Source organism: Anarrhichthys ocellatus, unplaced genomic scaffold (assembly GCF_004355925.1).
Source record: "Anarrhichthys ocellatus isolate YVR2014 unplaced genomic scaffold, GSC_Weel_1.0 scaffold31, whole genome shotgun sequence".
Lineage (NCBI taxonomy): Eukaryota > Metazoa > Chordata > Actinopteri > Perciformes > Anarhichadidae > Anarrhichthys > Anarrhichthys ocellatus.
In genome coordinates this window covers 3,676,429-3,695,601 of record NW_022280061.1, presented here as the reverse complement: position 1 = coordinate 3,695,601, position 19,173 = coordinate 3,676,429, and the positions used below count along the sequence as shown (strand labels likewise).

At 44.1% G+C, this 19,173-nt stretch overlaps 1 protein-coding gene across 1 annotated transcript in view; it reads right to left on the bottom strand.

Annotated features, from left to right (window-relative positions):
- Nucleotides 1–6,048: 6,048 nt before the first annotated feature.
- Nucleotides 6,049–19,173, bottom strand: part of xylt1 (xylosyltransferase I) — a 72,048-nt gene continuing 58,923 nt past the window's right edge. Inside the window, exons 9-11 of the mRNA XM_031864393.1 lie at nucleotides 17,704–17,902; nucleotides 12,249–12,582; nucleotides 6,049–9,137 (exon numbers count right to left, since the gene is read on the bottom strand). Coding sequence (XP_031720253.1) covers nucleotides 8,815–9,137; nucleotides 12,249–12,582; nucleotides 17,704–17,902 — 856 coding nt within the window. The 3' untranslated portion in view covers nucleotides 6,049–8,814. The remainder of the gene's footprint in view (nucleotides 9,138–12,248; nucleotides 12,583–17,703; nucleotides 17,903–19,173) is intronic.

Sequence of the window (19,173 nt, the reverse complement as noted above, 5' to 3'; positions counted from 1 at the left end):
ATTCACTGTCATAAGAGGCTGCATGTGTTTTTACAGGTGTATTGTTTTCTTGATATTACTGATTTGTATTGTTTGGTGTTATTTACACCCCGACCTCCTTCTCAGGTTGTAGTTTGAACATAGAGGCCTCGGTCAAATTGGGCATTGGACAGACAGGGTCCCCCTTCGCAATACAAGGAGTCCTGGGTAGCTACTGATTGTGGAGAAAAATGCAATCAAATCAAATCAACCAACTAATAAACACCCAACAAGTAGTTCCTCATTAATCCAGGACTAGTTGAATGTGATTAATGAACAATTACATACTGTGTTATGGACAAACAGCCCACCAACCTGAAGAACAGGTTTGTCTGTAGGCCTGTTTCAATGACCACCACAACAACTCTCTGATCTGCAGCCTCTCTTCTGCTTTAGTCTACTTGGTTTAAGTGAGACGGTGTAACTTCTGCTAACAGCAGTCCCAGTGGACTCAAGTGGCAATTTTGGGATAATGGTAAATGCTAAAACATAATAGTGAATGCACAATTAGAGAAGAGTCATAAAGTCAGTTGACTGGCTCAGTAATGTCAGTTACACAGCGATATGGAGCAGCTGGTCACACCAGACATCATGTGGCAGAAAAACACATTAAAGTACACAAATAATTTCATTCAACTTTACATTTAAAAAAGTTGTATCATTCTATCAAAAGTTACATAGTTTGACTTTAATGTTAAGAATAGATTGTGTCTAAAAGAAGAATGCTGTGTTTCCAGAGAGGGCAGTCGTGTTTAATTACAACCTTTCTCATTCAATGTTATTTCTGCTCAAGTCAACACACACACACACACACACACACACACACACACACACACACACATGATTTACTCTTTCCTCCACTTCTGTTCTTTGTATTGTTTGGGGAAGTAACCTCTTTAAATGTGCGTGTGGCCCCTATTCACCCCAATGATGATTTCTTTCATTTAAAGTCATTTATAGAACTCTGGACTTTAGTAGCTCACGTGTGTTGTAGCAGGATGTCTGCTCATGTTAAACACTTTCTGCACATTCAAAACATACCCCACATCTACGTGTTGGTCTGAGATGTCGAGAATAAATAAAACATAAACATTTTGAACAAAAAGTCACAATTTAAGAATAAAGTCAACATATTTCAAGCTCCTCTCTCTCTCTCTCTCTCTCTCTCTCTCTCTCTCTCTGTGTTTGTTCACTCCAGAGATAATGTGAAAGAGTTTGCTCAAATATTAGTCGGGACAATTCTGTCCTCCCAAAATATCAGAAGGTACATCCAGATGCAAACCTATGTCCTTGAAAATTAGCTTGTAAACTTCCGGTCGAACACGTCGTTTATCAACTCCAACTCCAGTCGAGCATCAAGTTACTAATCGGACTGTAAACAACATCAGCGCACAGGAAATAAAAGGTCTTGGCCCGGATATGAGCTGGCTACACCAGAGTCCCAGAAATAAAGCCCTCGCACCCACAGGCTTATAGACCATAGCCGATGGGTTCCACGATTGATGACTATGGGACTTGTCAGTTTAGTTAACAATCCCTGGGTTGTAAAAAATAAACATCAAGTAGATAATCAATGTGAAAGAAAGATACTGCTCTGTTTGTTCCCCTTGTGGTTTAGATAGGCACTGGACTCACTGGGCTACTGTGAAGATAATCAGGGACAGCGTGTGATCTGAAAGTGTGTGTGCTGGTCACATTTCCAGCACAGTTGAACTTTCTGGGACACAAACTCTGTGTGAAAGATGGGTAGACAGGGGGAATTAAACTGCCAGACTTGTGTTTCTATGCTGGTTCCCACCATGTTCTTCATGATTTGGGTCCGGACTTTGAAATGTAAGACTAGCCCTGAACCAGACAGCACGATAATGAAACACAGTTTCTTGTATTTCTTCAAAGAAGATGTGGTTCTTTGTCCAACATCTATAAAGCGTCTCCACTCTTCTCTGATTTCTGTTTTATTTTTCATGTCCGCTTGATGCTCGGTGGATCTCTGCGGATGCTTTCCATCCTTCTTCTTCATCCATACATTTATGAAAACTGTGTATGAACTCACATTCATCTCAGTTGGGTTTCCTCACTTTGAGGTCATGTTTTATTTCCGCGAGAGTAAAAGCTCGTCTCCGCTGCTCACACACACACACACACACACACACACACACACACACACACACACACCTTTTCGTCAGCAGGTGTGTAAGTGGAGACTCGACGGACGACCTTCCCCGGGCCTCTCTGATCAATACGCCATGTGGCCTGGGCCCACTTCTCGCTCTTCACGTTCCCGGTGTTGTTATCCGTCCGGTTGCTGATGTTTTCAGACACCGGCACCTACCTGTCACCCCTCACTGCTGCTCCCCCAGCGTCACCGAGCACGCGCTGCATCTCCTGCCCGCGCGCGCTCTCTTTCTTGCTGTCAGTGAGCTGTTATTGAAATATTTAGCACCCACTCCAGCTCACAGGCGTGCACTGCCTTTCTTCTGCCTGGCTGCAAATACATTGGCCCGGCTGTAGACGTTGGAACTGTGCAGCGTGGAGGTGCTTCGAATGGGATTTGACCGTTAAGGATCTTTTTCTAGCGTTGGGCGGACGTGCAGCTGAGAGCGCGCTGCTCTCCGTGGAGCAGCGAGAGCATGCTGGTCCTGAACAAATGATGTCATTATTCTGTCCACTAGAGAAAAGACAGGAGAAATAAGTGTCATTACCAGCCAGCTGGTGATCAAAGTCGAACCATTTCCATCTGGTTTAAATCTTTTAGTGGCTGCTGATAGTGGCTTCAAATGGTAGTTCCTAACCCACAGATTCAGATCGATTCTCATCTCAGCGTGAGTGTTTCACTGGCGGCAGTGTAGATGTTTAGAAGTCACAAGGAAACGACATATTCAGTGGTGCTGAATGTTGCGAGGAGGAATTATTGAAAAAGGCGTAACGGTGGGGTTGGACCGTAACAAACACGCAGGGAGGAAGTCAGTGAAGCTCATCGCATATTCAGTGGAGCTGATGAAAGAATACAGACAAACCCTCGAGCTGTGACAAATTCTTCAAACTGAATAAATCTCATTCTCCCGGATTCATCAATAGTGTCCAAGGAAAAGAATCCTACTTTAGTTGCGTGAAAAAGTCACTTTTGTTTGTGGTTGGAGGGGATTGTTAAAGACTTTACTGTGATCGTTCTCAGGAAGTAAATAAAAAGGCATTTTGATTTTAAAATACAAGAAATATTGTACATGTTTTATCATTGTTAAATACTTTCCTGGTTGGGTTGACATCCAGGCATTTTTGGCATATTGTCGATCTATGCTACATCAGCACTGCTAGTACAGTATGCAGCGTTGAATACAGCCTGTGATATCTATCTTCTGGGTTTGGATTAGCAGTTGATCGACTCTTCAAACATGGAGAAGCATCAACAACCGTCCATGTTGGCCGGCTGACCGGCCCTGATGTCCAGATGGATACTTGATGCTTTCTTGGATTGACACTTGACTTGGCTGCGAGCTTCACGGTCAGACGGACACAAGTTTCACTGATAAAGTCTTCATTGTTTTCAAACGCAGAGTGGCTTTTTGAAATCTGGACATCGAGCAGAGCACAACGTCTGTGCGAGAGTTAGAATAATATTGGAACACGGCAAATTCTCTGTTATATGAAGTGCACGCTTATAAGTGGAGGGGGAAGAGAATAAGAATGATGCAATAATGTTGGACACGCCGTGGTAGATGGTTGACAAATAAAAACTGCTTCGTCATATATGACATCGAAGAACTCTAATTGCTCATTTTTGAACATATCTGGCGTCCCAGAAACCTTTGCACCATCGTAGCTTTCCATCAGTGCGATCGTGTCCCTTTCAGAAGCTTTGTAGCTTTTGTTGTCGTATCTTGTTTATTATTTATTGTATCTTATTTACTTATTTTATAAGTTGTATATATAAATCAAGTTACATTTTTATATTCACAAGATTTACAATTTAAACACTGAAATCCATCGGGGTAATAAAAAACATACATTTTACGCATTATTTGTATTGTCAGGTAACATTGGTTTCAAACAGGTGTAATGTGCAGGTTATTTAATCTTTCATTATCTCCGCCAGGTGTCTTGTGATCGGTCGTGAGTGTGAATGTCTGTGACTGAGTGAGTGTGCAGCTCTGTGCCTCTCAACGGCTAATCTCTGATTCTGCTGCAGCAAACTGCATCATATTTTGGGTGGCCAGTGATGGCCGCCTGCTCAAGGACGTCTCGCAGTTGCAGTTACTCACACCCTCTCAAAACACCTTTTATTACCTGTTTGATACTGCCATTGACTGCCTCTTACCCGGCCCCCGGCCGCTAGGGGCCGCAAGTGATGACACAGCTGAGGGCCTCACCGACCACCGGCTGCTACTCTACAGCCAGAAACACAACAGAGGGCCGGAAAAAATGTGCACTCTGTTATTGTTTCCGTCAGTGTGTTTGGCTAACGGAACTATCAGAGCTCACATTGCTGAGCCCCGCCGTCACTCAGCCGCTGCTAAGTGGGTAGACAGCTTTGTCAGTTCACTTTTTGTTTTGGCACAGTTGTACCGAGGTTCATTATGCGACAGCTTTAAGCCCATTGCCTGCATAATGTACAGAACAGCTTGTTTTTGAGTTTCAATAAAGTCAGTTTGACGACATTTTACAGCACCGGTTGTATTCTTTCAATCACACAATACATCCGTGGTCGTTGCAGACACAGCTGATGGAGATCTGCGCTCTGCTGTGTGCACCTTTCTAGTTGTAAATGTAATGAGTGGTGACATCCAGGCTCTCTGTGGGCAGGTGGCCACGTCATTGTAGTGAGAGAGATGCGTATTGTCACTGTTTTAAGGGGTGCTAATTAATCAAGCAGTATGTGTGTCGTTGAGCTACAGTTAAAAGCTGAAGATGATCATCACCGTGTTTATCTTCCATAAATCCAAATGACTTCCTCCCAATATCAGCAGGATAGCTTTTGCTACGTGATCCCGCTCATCCTGCTGCGGGTGAACAAGGCCGCACATTTCTCTTCACGCAATGTTTGTTTGCTTTCTCACTGAGTGACTCGCTTCCTTGCTTACTCAGGAGACGCATGCGTTCACATTTACACTCACAAGGGAACGAGTGCACAGCAGAGGAAGCCAGGACTAATCAGGCCGGCTGTCCCAAGTCGTGGGACAGTAAATGGGATCTGCTGCCACTGCAGTGTTCCTCTGATCAAACATTCAACAGCACCATGTTACGATGGTGAGCCTCTGACACACAAACACACACTCACACACACACAGTTAACAAAAAAGTTATCAGATGCGTAATAAAAAGAAGTCTAGCTGCACTTCATAGCTGTAGTTGTGGGTGAACAGTATGACTTGGGTTGTCTTGTTTATAGGAAGGCATCACTGGTTTGACGTTCCCTGCGGCCACATAATAAAGAGCTGCGTTAGGAAGTGGGTGTTGGGTGAGAATCTCTGCGAGAGGACGATTGTTGAAGCTAATTTAGTGGAAAACATATGGGAGCAACTAGCTGCACCACAGTCTGACTGAGGGAAATACTGAAGGCATGAAGTGATGTTAAAGCACAAAATCATTTCCGACTGTGACGCATATAGAGATGGAACTTCAGGAAACATCTCCAGAGTATAGCGTTTAATGTATATTTTTTTTACTTATTTTCTTCATTTATATAGTTTATGCATTATTGGGCAGCATCTGTTATGTTAACGTCTTTGTAAACAGGATTATTTACACATCCATCAGACACAATACATCAGAGTCATGTTTCTGACCACCTGACATTATTCACTCTCCTTATAGCCCGAGTTTGCTTTCCACCAACTCCTGAGAAAATGGCTCATAGCTCTAATCTATGTTCACAAGCTGCTAAAGGTCTGTCTGACGTCTTGCTGCAAACATTATATTATATTACCCAGTTAAATGGACTTGGACTATATTTGGAAAGCGACGTGTATTTAATAAGTAGAGTGACGGGGGGAAGATGCCTCGGCAGGCTTAATGCTTTGAGTCCACATCAGCTGTTTTTCCATATAATTTTATTTCCAAAAAAAGTCAGAGAAAAGTAAGACAAGCCAGTCAAGTACAACGAAACAAATCCCCCATTGGGAAGAAAATAAAAAATAAAAGCTGATAAAGACAGAAGGCCTGATGATATATACAACAGCAGACATCTTTTTGGTGTTGCAGTACCAGCGAATCACTCGACACACTCGTGGAATTCTTCACACGAGATCAAAAGAAATAACTCAATGAAATTGTTGTTTTTCTTTTGATGGACAGAGAAGGTTCTAAAAGTCAGCTAAGGCACACAGAGCCTCCCCAGAACAAAAGAATGGGGGAAACGTCAGTTCAGAGAAATTTGTGCAACAGTTGCTCAACAATACATTCCAGCAAGAACAACAACAATCTGGCATGTTATCTTCTCTGAGAGGCAAATAGGACACGGTGGCGGTCACAGATGTCCAAAAACACTGAACCAGGTTATGTACTTTGATCAATAAACACCATCAATCCACTCTCTGTGCCCAGTTATTGACACCTCAAAAACTCGTAATAATTCAAAGTCATTTCACCACATCTGTATTTACATGTACAATACCTTTGAAACAATATTTCAATACAAAATACCTATGTACATCTTCTTCATTTGTTAATCATTTTGTTACAAAATAGGACTTCCACATCGAGTTACATTTATTTAATTCACCTTTTTCCAAAACCGTGGTTGAGCTTTACATAATAATATGTATCGTGTGAAGTATTGTTGTGAGCGCGGCGGCGCTATAAGTTAAAAGGTGGCAGCAGAAGCCGGCCAGTGAACACAACTAAATGGTCCTTTACAAGCCAACCCAGGAACAGTGTAGATGTGAGAGGGAAGGACGCCTCTGACAGCGGGGCGAGGTGAACTCCACATTAATGAACATTATTGTCTCTTAATCAGCTCGTGCAGAAACACTCACTTAGCTCGTGTGGCGGCTTAAACAATGCCGACAGCCACAGACTGAACTCCTTATTGGCTCCACATGAAACTTATCTCGGATTAAAACAAATATCTGAGCGTAGCTCTTGTTCAGGACGTGTTGTGGTACACAGCTGCTCTCAGTTAACTTCTCTCAAATATCCAGAGATTGTCTTGATGGCAGAAAAGGTACTTTAATTAAATGTTGATCTAATAAATTATGCATTTTGCAATCGAGACACAATATAATATTCACGTGAAATTGTACATTATTGATCACTAACACTCACTATCATTCTGAAACTGACAGGAATCACACAACACCAACGAGCACAGCTTCTCCTTCCGTCCAGAAGTTGTCCGATGCGGTCGGTCGTGAAGAGCGTTTTTGTTCCCCTTCGCCGTTTGGTGAGGTTGTTAGGTATAGCTGACCTCTGACCTCACAGGCCAGGGTGACGCTCTCTCGTGAAGCACTTGGCAAACAGCCATTTAGGAAACCAAGACAAGAAGATCTATTCAGACGGGACAACACTGACTAACACACAGGTGCGGGCCATAGAAAGGTACAGTATAGGTTTGGGCTGTTGGCCTTTGTAAATAAAGGCAGCTTTCTTTACAAAAAAAATATTTATCATGCTGCCAAGGCAGCGTCGCACTTATTTAGTCACTGACTAAAAATATCAGTATTAATATAAACGTATAAATAAATAGCGACTCATGGACTCACCCCTCCTCCTCACTCACACACTTGTTGAGACTTCTTGTATAATCATGTAAAACATGAAGTGTGAAATGATTGGAACAAAGTAAAAGACTGAAAACATGGACGAGAATGTTGCGGTCAGCTCGAGATAATTGTGTTCCAAGTTTGAGGCAGGTTGGTAAGAAAACCCGAGACGTCCTCTGCCGGTCGCAACATCTGGGTTTTATTAAAATAAACCTAAACTATGTGAATGTTAAGTCTTAAAATACTTTTGTACAACAGCCACAAATGAAGCATTTAGCAATTCAGAACACTAAAATGTCTATTATAATCCAAATAGGTGTCATTATTTTTGAAAAGGCCTCAGTCAGTATTTGCGTTTCTCTTTTTCTATATTTGCGAAACGTGACTGCAGCAGATGTTTAGCTCGGCCACAACAGCTCCACATCAGGCTTACTGATGTTTTCTACTGGTTGACAAACTGAGTCACTGAGCTATCATCAGAGTTTTGAAGAAATTGGCTTTTATGCTGCTAAAATATTTGTTATTCAAAGTTTCTTTTAATGGAGCTGCATTTGAGTCGTATCAAAATAATCTTTTTCGAATGTTTGGCATATCTGAGCACTCAGATATCATCTCATGTTGTTTATGTTGATATAGACATTTAGTTCGGTCCCAGGCCACCTCCTCGTGTAGGTCTTACAGCTAAGGCTTTGTCTGCTACCAGTGTCACATGACCGCTGGGCCCCGTGCAGGGCTCTGAAAGCTGACTTCATATTTCATCCAGCAGCAAAATAAATGCTCGAAAATTGCAACGTTTGATCACAGCAAAACTCAGCCATGAGAAGAAAAATAAATACACTGAGAAACTGAAATAGCAAAGCCAGCATAATCCCCTGAAAGGAGGAATCCCGTGGGAGGATCTAAAAATCGCTCTCCTCGCTTTCTGTCCAGACACCCTCACCAACCTCCCCGAAAAATCCACTTCTTTTGTTTTCTTCTTCCCCCGAGACGGAGGAAGAACGCTTTTCCTTACTCCACCCGCAGCAGATGCCTTAAATAAATACAAATCAACAGTGAATCTCCTGCGCTGTGGCCTCCCGTCCAGCTGGAGGCCTCGCTGCTACCTGATGCGCCCGTCTGCGCGCGGTGTTCCCAGGTGGGATTTTGGGTCTGGGCTCAGGGAGCTCCAAGGGTTCTTGGGGCAGGCCTGCATGACGGGGCAGGCGGTAGGGCCAACGGCGCAGACGTCGGCCGCCTCCCACAACTCGCCCACCAGGCTGTCTAACCAACGCTCGAGCTCCGGGCCGGTCAGGGCCGCGTTCCTCTTGGCCTGCTCCACATACCCCGGGCTGACAGGGATGTTGAGCACTGGGTTGAGGCCGTGGAAACTCTGCTCCATGTAGCTGTTCTTTGCTGGCCCGTTGTGGTGCTTCAGAGTATCCTCTGGAGAGACGTGGGAAGGAAGAAAGAGAGAACAGAGAAGGAGATAGAAGATGTGTGAAGAGTTGATAATTAGTGGTCAGATGGAGAGAGATGGGATTGTGGGGAAGGGAGGGGGAGAAAAGGCAAAAGGGAGACTTGAATTGTAAAATATCAAAGCAGAGAGCGTGATTCATTTTATGATCATCTGAAAAGCTTAAACTGCTAATTTACTTGGATTGATTTTTATGACTGGAGTACTTAAATCCCATTGTTTGATGTGGTATGTCACGCCACTGCAATGCTGACTTTATGGAAACGGTCAGACGCGCCCTGATTCTTTCTTCCTGCGACGGTCAAGCCCGGCAGGATGACAGAAATCGTAGACACAACTTCACCTCAGAACACTTTCTCCACCCTGAGTGCCACCGAAGCTGTAAATTCCTCACTGGTACTCTAACTGGGGCCAGAGCCATCCTTTCTAAGCACGGCTGAGCAGACATCAGTGCTTCTCATGCACTGGTGAAAAGAAAAGATGCAGTCAGACATCAGGCGCTCCACCACAAGGCAAGGCAATGTCCGTACCATGCCAGCTAGCTTTGTGTATAAAAACGTGTGTGTGTGCGTGTGTGTGTGTGTGTGCGTGTGTGTGCGTGTGTGCGTGTGTGTGCGTGTGTGTGTGTGTGTGCTGCTGCCAATGCTGGTAGAAGGCCACGTCATAAAGTTTTACTGGCACTGCATGTAGGTGGGAAACCTGGTGCCAGACATGACAGTAAATTAAAGGCGGGTGGATGAAACAGCTAAGACGAAAGCACACATTACAGCACACACTGAGCCGAGCATACACAAGATTATTACACGGTGACTATAATCTCCACTCTATAGAGCTTATTATGTATCCTTATACTGTACAATATGAGAAATATAGGTTTATGATAAATGTCTGCCTTTTCCTACGGTGTGTAAACTCAATGAGTAGAGCCAGCACCCATAGATATGATTGGAGTTTGCTACTTTTGTGATAAACAAGCCAGTTGTATATCTGTTAAATGCTAAAATGTATTGTATCAGTAGAACATAGGGATGTCAGTTATACATCGATATCTATCTAAAGTTACTTAACATGAAGCCATTGATCAGACCGGACAGGAATACTCCTGAGTGTGCTGGATGAATAAGGGAGCATTTTATTACGCTTGAATTAGTTTTTCATTAGCAAGAGTGAGACTGTGTTACTTCTAGATTCATGAGACTTACTCTGCAATCACCGGAGTCAAACAGGCCAAACTATATTTATTTTACTATGATCAGCTAAGAAACACAAAATATAGCTTTTTATATAGAAAGAAAGGTTAGACCTCTAATGTCAATACACTCAGCTGGCCGACAAATATTAAGAACACTCAATAACCAGGAGACCTCGTTAAACTATTTACATAATGTGGTCTAACACGGCAGCCAGGGGTGGGAGTAGGTGGTAAGTACATCATTTACACACACTTTTGAGGCACTTGTACTTTCCATTTGATGTTATTTTAGACCCCTGATGCTGTACATGGTATGATTGTACTTTTTACTCCACTCCGTGTATGATGACTGGAGCTACTTGTTCATTTTCACAAAGAAAACATCATCGAATATGACTTATTGCTCTCCAGGAGACACTGTGAAAAGTATTTAATATCAGCCTCCTCTACCAGTTAAGGGTTAAATAATACTCATCATTATTACACTGCTTTGTTTACTGACCACAGCGAGAGGAATATTTGTTTTGAGCGGATCATTAAAATCATTTTTAAATCAATGTGTGTCAAATTATTGATCCCTTTAGAAAGTAGCAACATATACAGTATCATATGATCACATTTTGAAATGAGACATAAGCATAATGAGCAATAAGGTTAGCTGATAATACTTATACACCTTTACTTTATAACTGAGCTATAAAGCCACAGCATTATAACCCTACACAGAGATTATTAACCAGAGTGTTGACTCACACTGTCAACAGCAGACCCCCCCCCCCCCCCCCCCCCCCCATGCCCCGCTGAGACTCAGGTCGAAGACAAAAGCTGTTTCTCTATTTGTTGCTTTTCTTCATCATTAACCGGCTCAGTGAGATTATTAAACAGAGAAAGACACCATTATGCCAAAGCTTGCGTCTCAACTCTCTCTTGGGGTTTTAGAGGAAACTGGCTGCTTACGGACTACGACGACGCAGTCTGGCCCCTTGTCCATGCTGGCTGATTGATTTAATTGTGTCATTGTTTTTTGGGGGGCTGAGTGCACCGTTGTTTAACGTTCTGTGTACTGTGTATGAGCAGCTCGCTAGGTTAGACTTGATAACAAACAACCAAGGTCTGCAGAGACCCAGAGGCTTGATTAGGAAGGGCATCGCTGCAAATGCAAGGCTCTGTCTGGGAGTGTGTGTGTGTGTGTGTGTGCGTGTGTGCGTGTGTGTGTGGCTGCAGACATTCGTTACTTCACAGTAAATGAAAAGTCACTCTTTGAAACTGTGCTGGTGTCGACTGAAAAGAAAATTCTGAAAATGTCTGTCAAACATAACCACTGTGTGTATTCAATACATTCTGTGTATGAAACGCTGATCTGTTGTAGGAGTTCTCAGCCCGCCCATCATATAACATTACAGGTACTAGTTAGCATGTAGTGAACTCCACTATGCAATAACTTCCTTTGTACGGCTCATCCTGCTGTCACACTGTTGTGGATTGAACTCAGACTATTTGTGAAGTAACTAAATGGTGAATGGACTATACTTGTAGCGCTTTTGTACACTTCCAACCACTCAAAGCGCTTTAACACTACATGTGTTGCCCGAGGACACATGGACATGGACTAGTGGAGCCGGGGATCAAACTGCTGATCCTCTGATTGAAGGACGACCCGCTCCACCACTGAGCCACATATATTATATTAGATAAACTCCATTACAAGAAATGTGTAAGTACGTTTTTTTTGATGATCTGTTGAGGAACAGCACAGCACTGCAATAAGTCGAGCAAGACTATTTGTACAAATGACACAATCAATAGTAATTTAGTGTGATGAAAGCTGAAACAAATGGCGAGTGCTAGTTACAAACAAGCGTCACGAGAGGCTGTTTGAATCTCTCACCTTGTCGTATGGGCTGGTGCTTGTTATAGGCCAACGGGGCAATAAGGAAGTGCATCTCAGCCACGGGGCTCCAGTGGTGCAGGATGCGGACGCTCCATACGCCGGGCCGCAGAGGCTGGTTGAGCGGCGGGCGGTAGTGGGTGAACTCGGCGCTGGCGTCGATCAGAATGTCATAGGTGGCCGCGATGACGTTGGTGGGGTCGATCCACACGACAGTGACGGTGACGTTAGGGCCCTTGTTCCACTTCTGCATGCCCACCGTCTCCTCCATGGGGCCCATCAGGCCGCCGAAGTTTCTGAACAAACGTTCTTTGGCGTCCCACTCGGTACCGATCTGCCGGCGTGAAAAGGAGCAAAAAGGGAAATGAGACGGAGAGAAAACAGGAAGACAAGAGTGAGTGACAGAATGAGGTAAGAAAAAAGACAAGGAGAGGAGCAACAGCAAAAAGTGCCAGAGAGGAGGGTCCATACATTCACTGTTGCTGCTGCATGTGCAGTAATGCCAAGTGAACATTAATAAGTAACATCCTCTGTGCATGCATCACCTGTTAAATAATCTGCACCATGCATATTGTCATCAAACAGCAGCACACTCCACCAACCCTCCACACAGCTGTTACATAATGTTATAATGCGCAGAAGCTGACAAGCCTGATTGTTTCATCCTGCACGTGTGAGTCCATTTGTCCACAGTCGCTGGTACTGAACGTCTGAGTGGAACTTTCTATGCCTGAGTGGATCTTTGACATGAACATGAGAGGCTGCGGGAGGCATTTGACTAGACCCCAGCCATATCCCCTCGGGGTGAAGATCAAATGCATGCCTGTTTGCACTCTGAACACATTTTAGAGAGATAGAAAGAGAGAAGAAAGGCAATGAACAGCAGGGTCTGGTGTGAGCAGCATTTGTCCTTAAAGTAAACTGTAGCGTGGAGGATTGCAACCAGACAGAGGAGGACACTGTACACACTGATATTATATGCAGACTCAGCCTTTTGACAGAAAGAAAGGTGTCTAGGGAGCAAACGTCTGTATAAGTAAGGTTCTAGTGCTACAACAGAGACAGAGAATGCTGCATTCTCTCTGACAATTTTGAGATAAATGAACTCAATATAAAAATGTGAGCGATAATACCAAAGTCAAATATATCTCTGGTGAATCATGAGACACAGTGCCTCTGGCTGCAGAACACGGAAATAGCTGCCAGCCTGCCGCACGCTGGAGGACTGCCAGTGAAACATCGAGCCAATTTAAGATTATGTCCAGCAAGCTTACATAATTAACATTTAGCTTACACTACTACATTTGTTTGAATGAACTTTGAATTGAGATTTATAGGTCATGTCTTTTGAACTCATGATTTGACAACAGAGGACTTGATTCTGTCTACAAAGAGTCTCAAAATGAAATGAAATAAAGCAAAAAGAAAGACAAACAGGATGAATACATAAGTACAGCTAATTGCGTTTATTGTCTTCATTGTGGTCAAGACTGTAACTGAAGAGGCGTGATCTGGGTGTTGGATTGCAAAACCGCGCAATATGCAAAATGAGACACATCGAGCGATCGAGATTGATGGCGGAGATGAGGTGAGAGCGAGGGAGGTAACACACACACACACACACACACACACACACACAGTGAAAGATGTCTGGGGTGTTGGCAGGAATGTGAGAGGGATAGCGGCTTTAGGAAGCGCTCATCCTTACAATAGTAGCTGATTAACACAGCCTCACCCTGCTGGACGATCAATGGCCGACTGGAACTGACTCATCTCATCATCATCCTTTGAGAATTGAGATTGCGATGTTCAGTATACGTAAATAGACATAACACGGATAAATTAGACAGTGAGTGTGTGTGTGTGTGTATGTTGGCCATCTGTAAAAGACACCTTACTTTCATCTCAATTATTGGACCGACCTCTGCCATTTTTGCCCTTTGGACCTTGGTTCTTTTCTCTTTAAATTACTAATCAACTCTCTTGTCTGGCACCTCTGTAGCTCATTACTTTACACAAGGTTGACTCGCTGACACACACTGGATCCCCGATTGATCGGTAGCACTCTGGTCCCGAGCTCAGAAAGAAATGAAGGAAGTATTGACGGAGGAATCTCACTATAATCCACTGGGAGCAAAGCCTGCAGGAGGCCCACTAAAGGTAAGAGTTGTGAGAGGAAGATTTAGACATATATAAATATTCACATGCTGTTGGGAGGAGAGGAAGCCTCGCTTCTGGTTCTTGCCCAAAGTTTATTTAGTGACAAACATCAGCTAAGTGCAACATAATTATGCACAGCTGGTGCAGCAGGTCAAGTTCTACTTTCTGGAGAATTTTAAGGGCAGATGAGAGGCTTTTCACTCTCTGCATGTACACACAACATTAGCTCAACCCCTACCCTAGTTACCTATAAATAATGGGCAGAAGAAGGAACTTCCTACTAAACAAAGTGTAACATACAAATACTCTGTACTGCATTGACCTATTGTATTTCTATGCCAGGAGCTTGAGGTCCTCATGCCCACGCAGATGCACAGCTTTGTTTTCACATCAGCTAAAAGTATGTAGAGACTACATTCACAGAGCGCATCGCTTTGAACGTTGCAATTACTTTCTGTGTCTAAGGTATCACTCTCTCGGTGATTAAACTGAAGGAATATCTGCATGTTATCAATGAAGCCGCCAGCAGCAGGAAATCCTTTCTTCCAGTATGACAGGAGGTCAAACAGGGGTTGACTTGTGGCCCATTTCAGTTAGGATGACCTCCACACTCAAGCTGTCCCTCGCCTCTTCTAACCAATGAGCTTTGGCTTTAGGTCAACACCCAACCAAGCCTCATGATCGTTCAGCAGGTTGGAGGCTGACCTTCTCTCGCTTATAGCTGCACCCGATTTCAGCAGATTTGACGCACGGTTTCTCGTCTTCTGACAAACGGAAAGAGGAACTCTTCATCTGATAATGGCCCATAGATTATACATTTAACTTTTCTCCACATGTGCCTCATCAATTCTGTCGATTACCCGCATTACTTATTTCATGCTCTGCTAAATTCCCTCCCTGATTTAATAGAAAACATAAAATGCTCCCATCTCATAATCCACCTCTTTTCCATTTCTTCCTTCTGACCCGGCAACCCTGAAAACCTTTCCCCTCTGCTGCCGCCTTGCTGGCGCCTACACCTCAAATAAATAAGACAGGTCAATTTAATCAGGCAGGGGTACGGACAGTCACCGTCTACATCTGGCCCTGCTGAAAACCACAGGGCACCGATCCCCCTCGAGGCCTTATTCAGAAGGTTATTAGTGGCACTTTTAGTGAGGGTAATCAAACACAGGTGCTCGCCAGCAGCACCAGAGGACTCTCCTGGGACACGTTTACACTGAGGGACTGTGGGCAAGATGGCTGGAAGCTTGCAAATAAGGACACACTGTGGAGCAATGAGGGATGAGGAGAGGAAGGAAGAGTGCAACACAGAGAACGGGACATTTTCTGTGATGCATCAAAACTGACTTAAATAAATAGTTTGACATTTTGGGAAGTGTGGTTACTCGCTTTCATGCAGAGAGTTAGATGAGAAGATCGATATCACCATGCTGTCTGGTACAGTGTGAAGCAGCAGAACTGCCAGCAGCTGGTTAGCTTAGCTTAGCATAAAGACTGGAAACATGGGGAAACAGCTAGCATGGCCTATAGGCTCAGAAATGATATTCCGAGCAACAACTTTCTTCTTGCAGATGAGACAGGAAGCAGTCACTTTTAATTCCACACCCAGGAAATAAAACAATATGAATGATTGTCCACTTCTCCTCAAACTGTGTGTGCTCCTGGTAAACCTCTCTTTTAGGCTTAAAAGGAAACATTTGGGTGTCAGATGATAAAACTGTATGGTGAGGCTCAGTTAGTAAATTAAATAATCACTCTTTAATGAAAGACTTTGGGATTATTTTATGTACATGTTTGTGTACATTCCACTCAAAAGGTGGACAAAATGACAGGAACACTTAGCAACATCCAGTACACTAGTGTTGCACCTTTTTGAAGCTCACAATGTAAATATTCACCGTGTCAGACATCCCACTCCTTCCTAATTTTCGAGGCTGTAGGTTGTTCATAGTGTGTTGCCTCCTCTATCACAATATGTACGTGTGTATACACTGTAATGGAACAAGGACAAAGCCATCAGTCAAAGTCAGTCAGTCTGCTGTAAAAGATTTGTCCAACAAAGAGATTAATACACCTCTATATGTCAGTCTGACTTGAGGTGAAATACTAATTTTAACTGTGTGGGCTGTAAGTGGTCCTCCACTAAATCATGCTGTAAAAAGGCCTATAAAGGCAGCTGGCAGGCGGCAGCAGAGGAGTGAAGAGAAAGACGTATCTGTCCTCCTTTATATCTAAAGGAGGACAGGGAACACATTGTTAAGCCAACCATATGGTTTATGTAGCAAACTCCAGCGTATAGCTGTACTATAATGGGTCATATCTGCTAAGTTGACAAAAAGCGCAGTTACTGCCGCTGCTGTCTTATTCGAGCTCTTTCTGTTCGTGTTTTGAATGACAGATTGACAAACTGACTGACTGGCAGCCGCTGCACGGTGCCCGACAGTGAATGCTTCTCTCAGGCTGAGCAACCAGATAACAGCCACAGCCCACATCGCCGGTCTGTCACTCACGGTTTCATAGGCTAGACACATATACAGGGCTCAGTGAGAGGGGCCCCCGCGTGGCGACTGGCTGTCTGGATCCCTCTGAGGTCCCGTTGGGCCCGCTGGCAGAGGTAGATCAGGGTCACGGTGTGTGCAGGTGTACAATTATGATTCACAAGCACAAACAAATTCAGTCACAAGTTTGTTGGCATTTCTGGCTCCTACAAAACTGCGAGCGCGATAAACCAAAGAAAAAGGTCAATTTACATTCACTCAGTTCATTTTGTCCCTTTTTTAAAAAGGCACACTGCTGCCGTCACATCACAGCCGAGCTGCCGTGTCCCAAACAGGCGTTTTGGTAAACAGAAACACGGATTAACATAACAAGACAATCAGGGGAAGCGTTCCAGTGTGAAGGTGAGAAGACGTTCTATTAGGAAACAACAAATAAACAGCACATGAAGCGCTCATCCCTATAAACTTGGATGAATTCAATCAATTTACATTTTACAAGGCCATTACAGGCACCACTTTAATTGTGCCGGGGATGCGCCGCTATGAGTCTTGGCAAGGTCGTCATAGCAATGATTATAAGGCCACCGTGGCAATGAGCTGTACGTCTCGTCTCTAATTATACACTGAAGAGCCGTGTGTGTGTGTGTGTTTCCTACGCGGTGCTCAGGGTTTTAATAGAACTCATTTCCTGACATCGGCAATGGACAACCGACTGGTTTGTGACTCACGCCAAACGAATGACTTCAGTGTAAATGAATAAAACAAATGCTCCGAATGCCGACATAATGACTCACCTCCGAGAACTGCAACCTGCTGAATGTGCTGCTGAGAGGGGCGGTGAGCCTGAAGTTCTTCTTGGGTGCCACCCAGGTCTCCATGGTTTCCAGCTTGCTAGTTGCCAGGTTGGTGGCATGGTGCTTCACAAGGTAGCCCTGGAAATGGTCCGACTGGAAGTAGAGATGTACCGACACCGGGTGGCCCATGGGGAAGTACCTGGCACAACGCAGAGAGAGCAAGGATCCATAAGCACACCTGATACATGCTGACTTACCTGCTGTGCTGCTTTTCAGTGCCAAAGGTGTCAGAGGAGCAGAATATCTGGTTTCATCTGGACAACGTCTGGAGGGAGCCGGCCTCGGACATGTTAATGTGGCTGGACGCTAATGTACCTCGCAGTGAAGATGAGTGGGGAGTCAATGTGCTCTGTGATTGTGTGACATGGTGGACATTAATTCAATGACCTTCAACAGGAAACTAATTAGTCAAAGAATGCTGATAATTCTTATTGAGCATGTTTTTGTTGGTTACATAAATGACGGTCCCATTTAGAGTGAAATAGACAGTAAAGCAGGGTATGCTTTAGGGTGTGCAACCTTGCGATTAAAAGGTCTAGTAACAGTGTTGTCTAGTCTGGGAGTCGTTGTGTTTTTGTCTTAAAACTTGAACCCTTTCACAGTGAGTTTTCAAGTTAATTGTAACCTTTTCGGTCACCTAAAATGTCTTATTCAGCGTTCGGTTGTACTTAGCGCCAACCTCTCGTGTCAGCTCTGTTGCAACAGCCAAAAAACCAAGATGGCGAAAACCGTAGCCCACAAACCAATGGATGAGGTTACAGTGACTGCTTCCACTTCTTATGTACGCTCTATGACTAGTAGAGATAAGTAATAGACGAGTGAAAAGTTTATTAAGGCCCAGGTATGTAAAGAACAAACTTCTTCTCCTGTGCTCATTTTTGCTATGCTGTGTGCTGCGTGCTTCAACATGTGCTCTGGCTCTGAAGTGGAAATGATGATTAAAGAAGACATCAGTTGAGACCACAGCGGCCTGCTATAGAACATTACAGAACAGTCATGGGCTGTATTGGCAGCAGACTCAGATTAGTCAGAGTTCTGAAAACACAGACAATCCAACTGAACACATTACAAGTCTGCGGAAACAAAGTTGAACTGGGTCAATCCAGTCAACTGAAGCCGAATGAAGGTCTTGCCCTTCTGATTAGTCTGTTGTTTGTTTGCGTGTCGCTTCGTACGTGGCAGAGGGTCGGCCCTCGGGGCAGATAGCCCGAGTGACTTCTGGAGAAACAAAAAAGGGGCCGGGGTGCGCACTGCTGGAGAACACTCTGCAGCTGCTCTCTGCGCACGTCCTGACTCCTTCACGCCCAGATTTCTCATCCTTCGCTTCTTCTGCTTCCTTGAATTCGTCTTTATTCTCCCTCTTTTGCACACACACACACACACACACACACACACACACACACACACTGT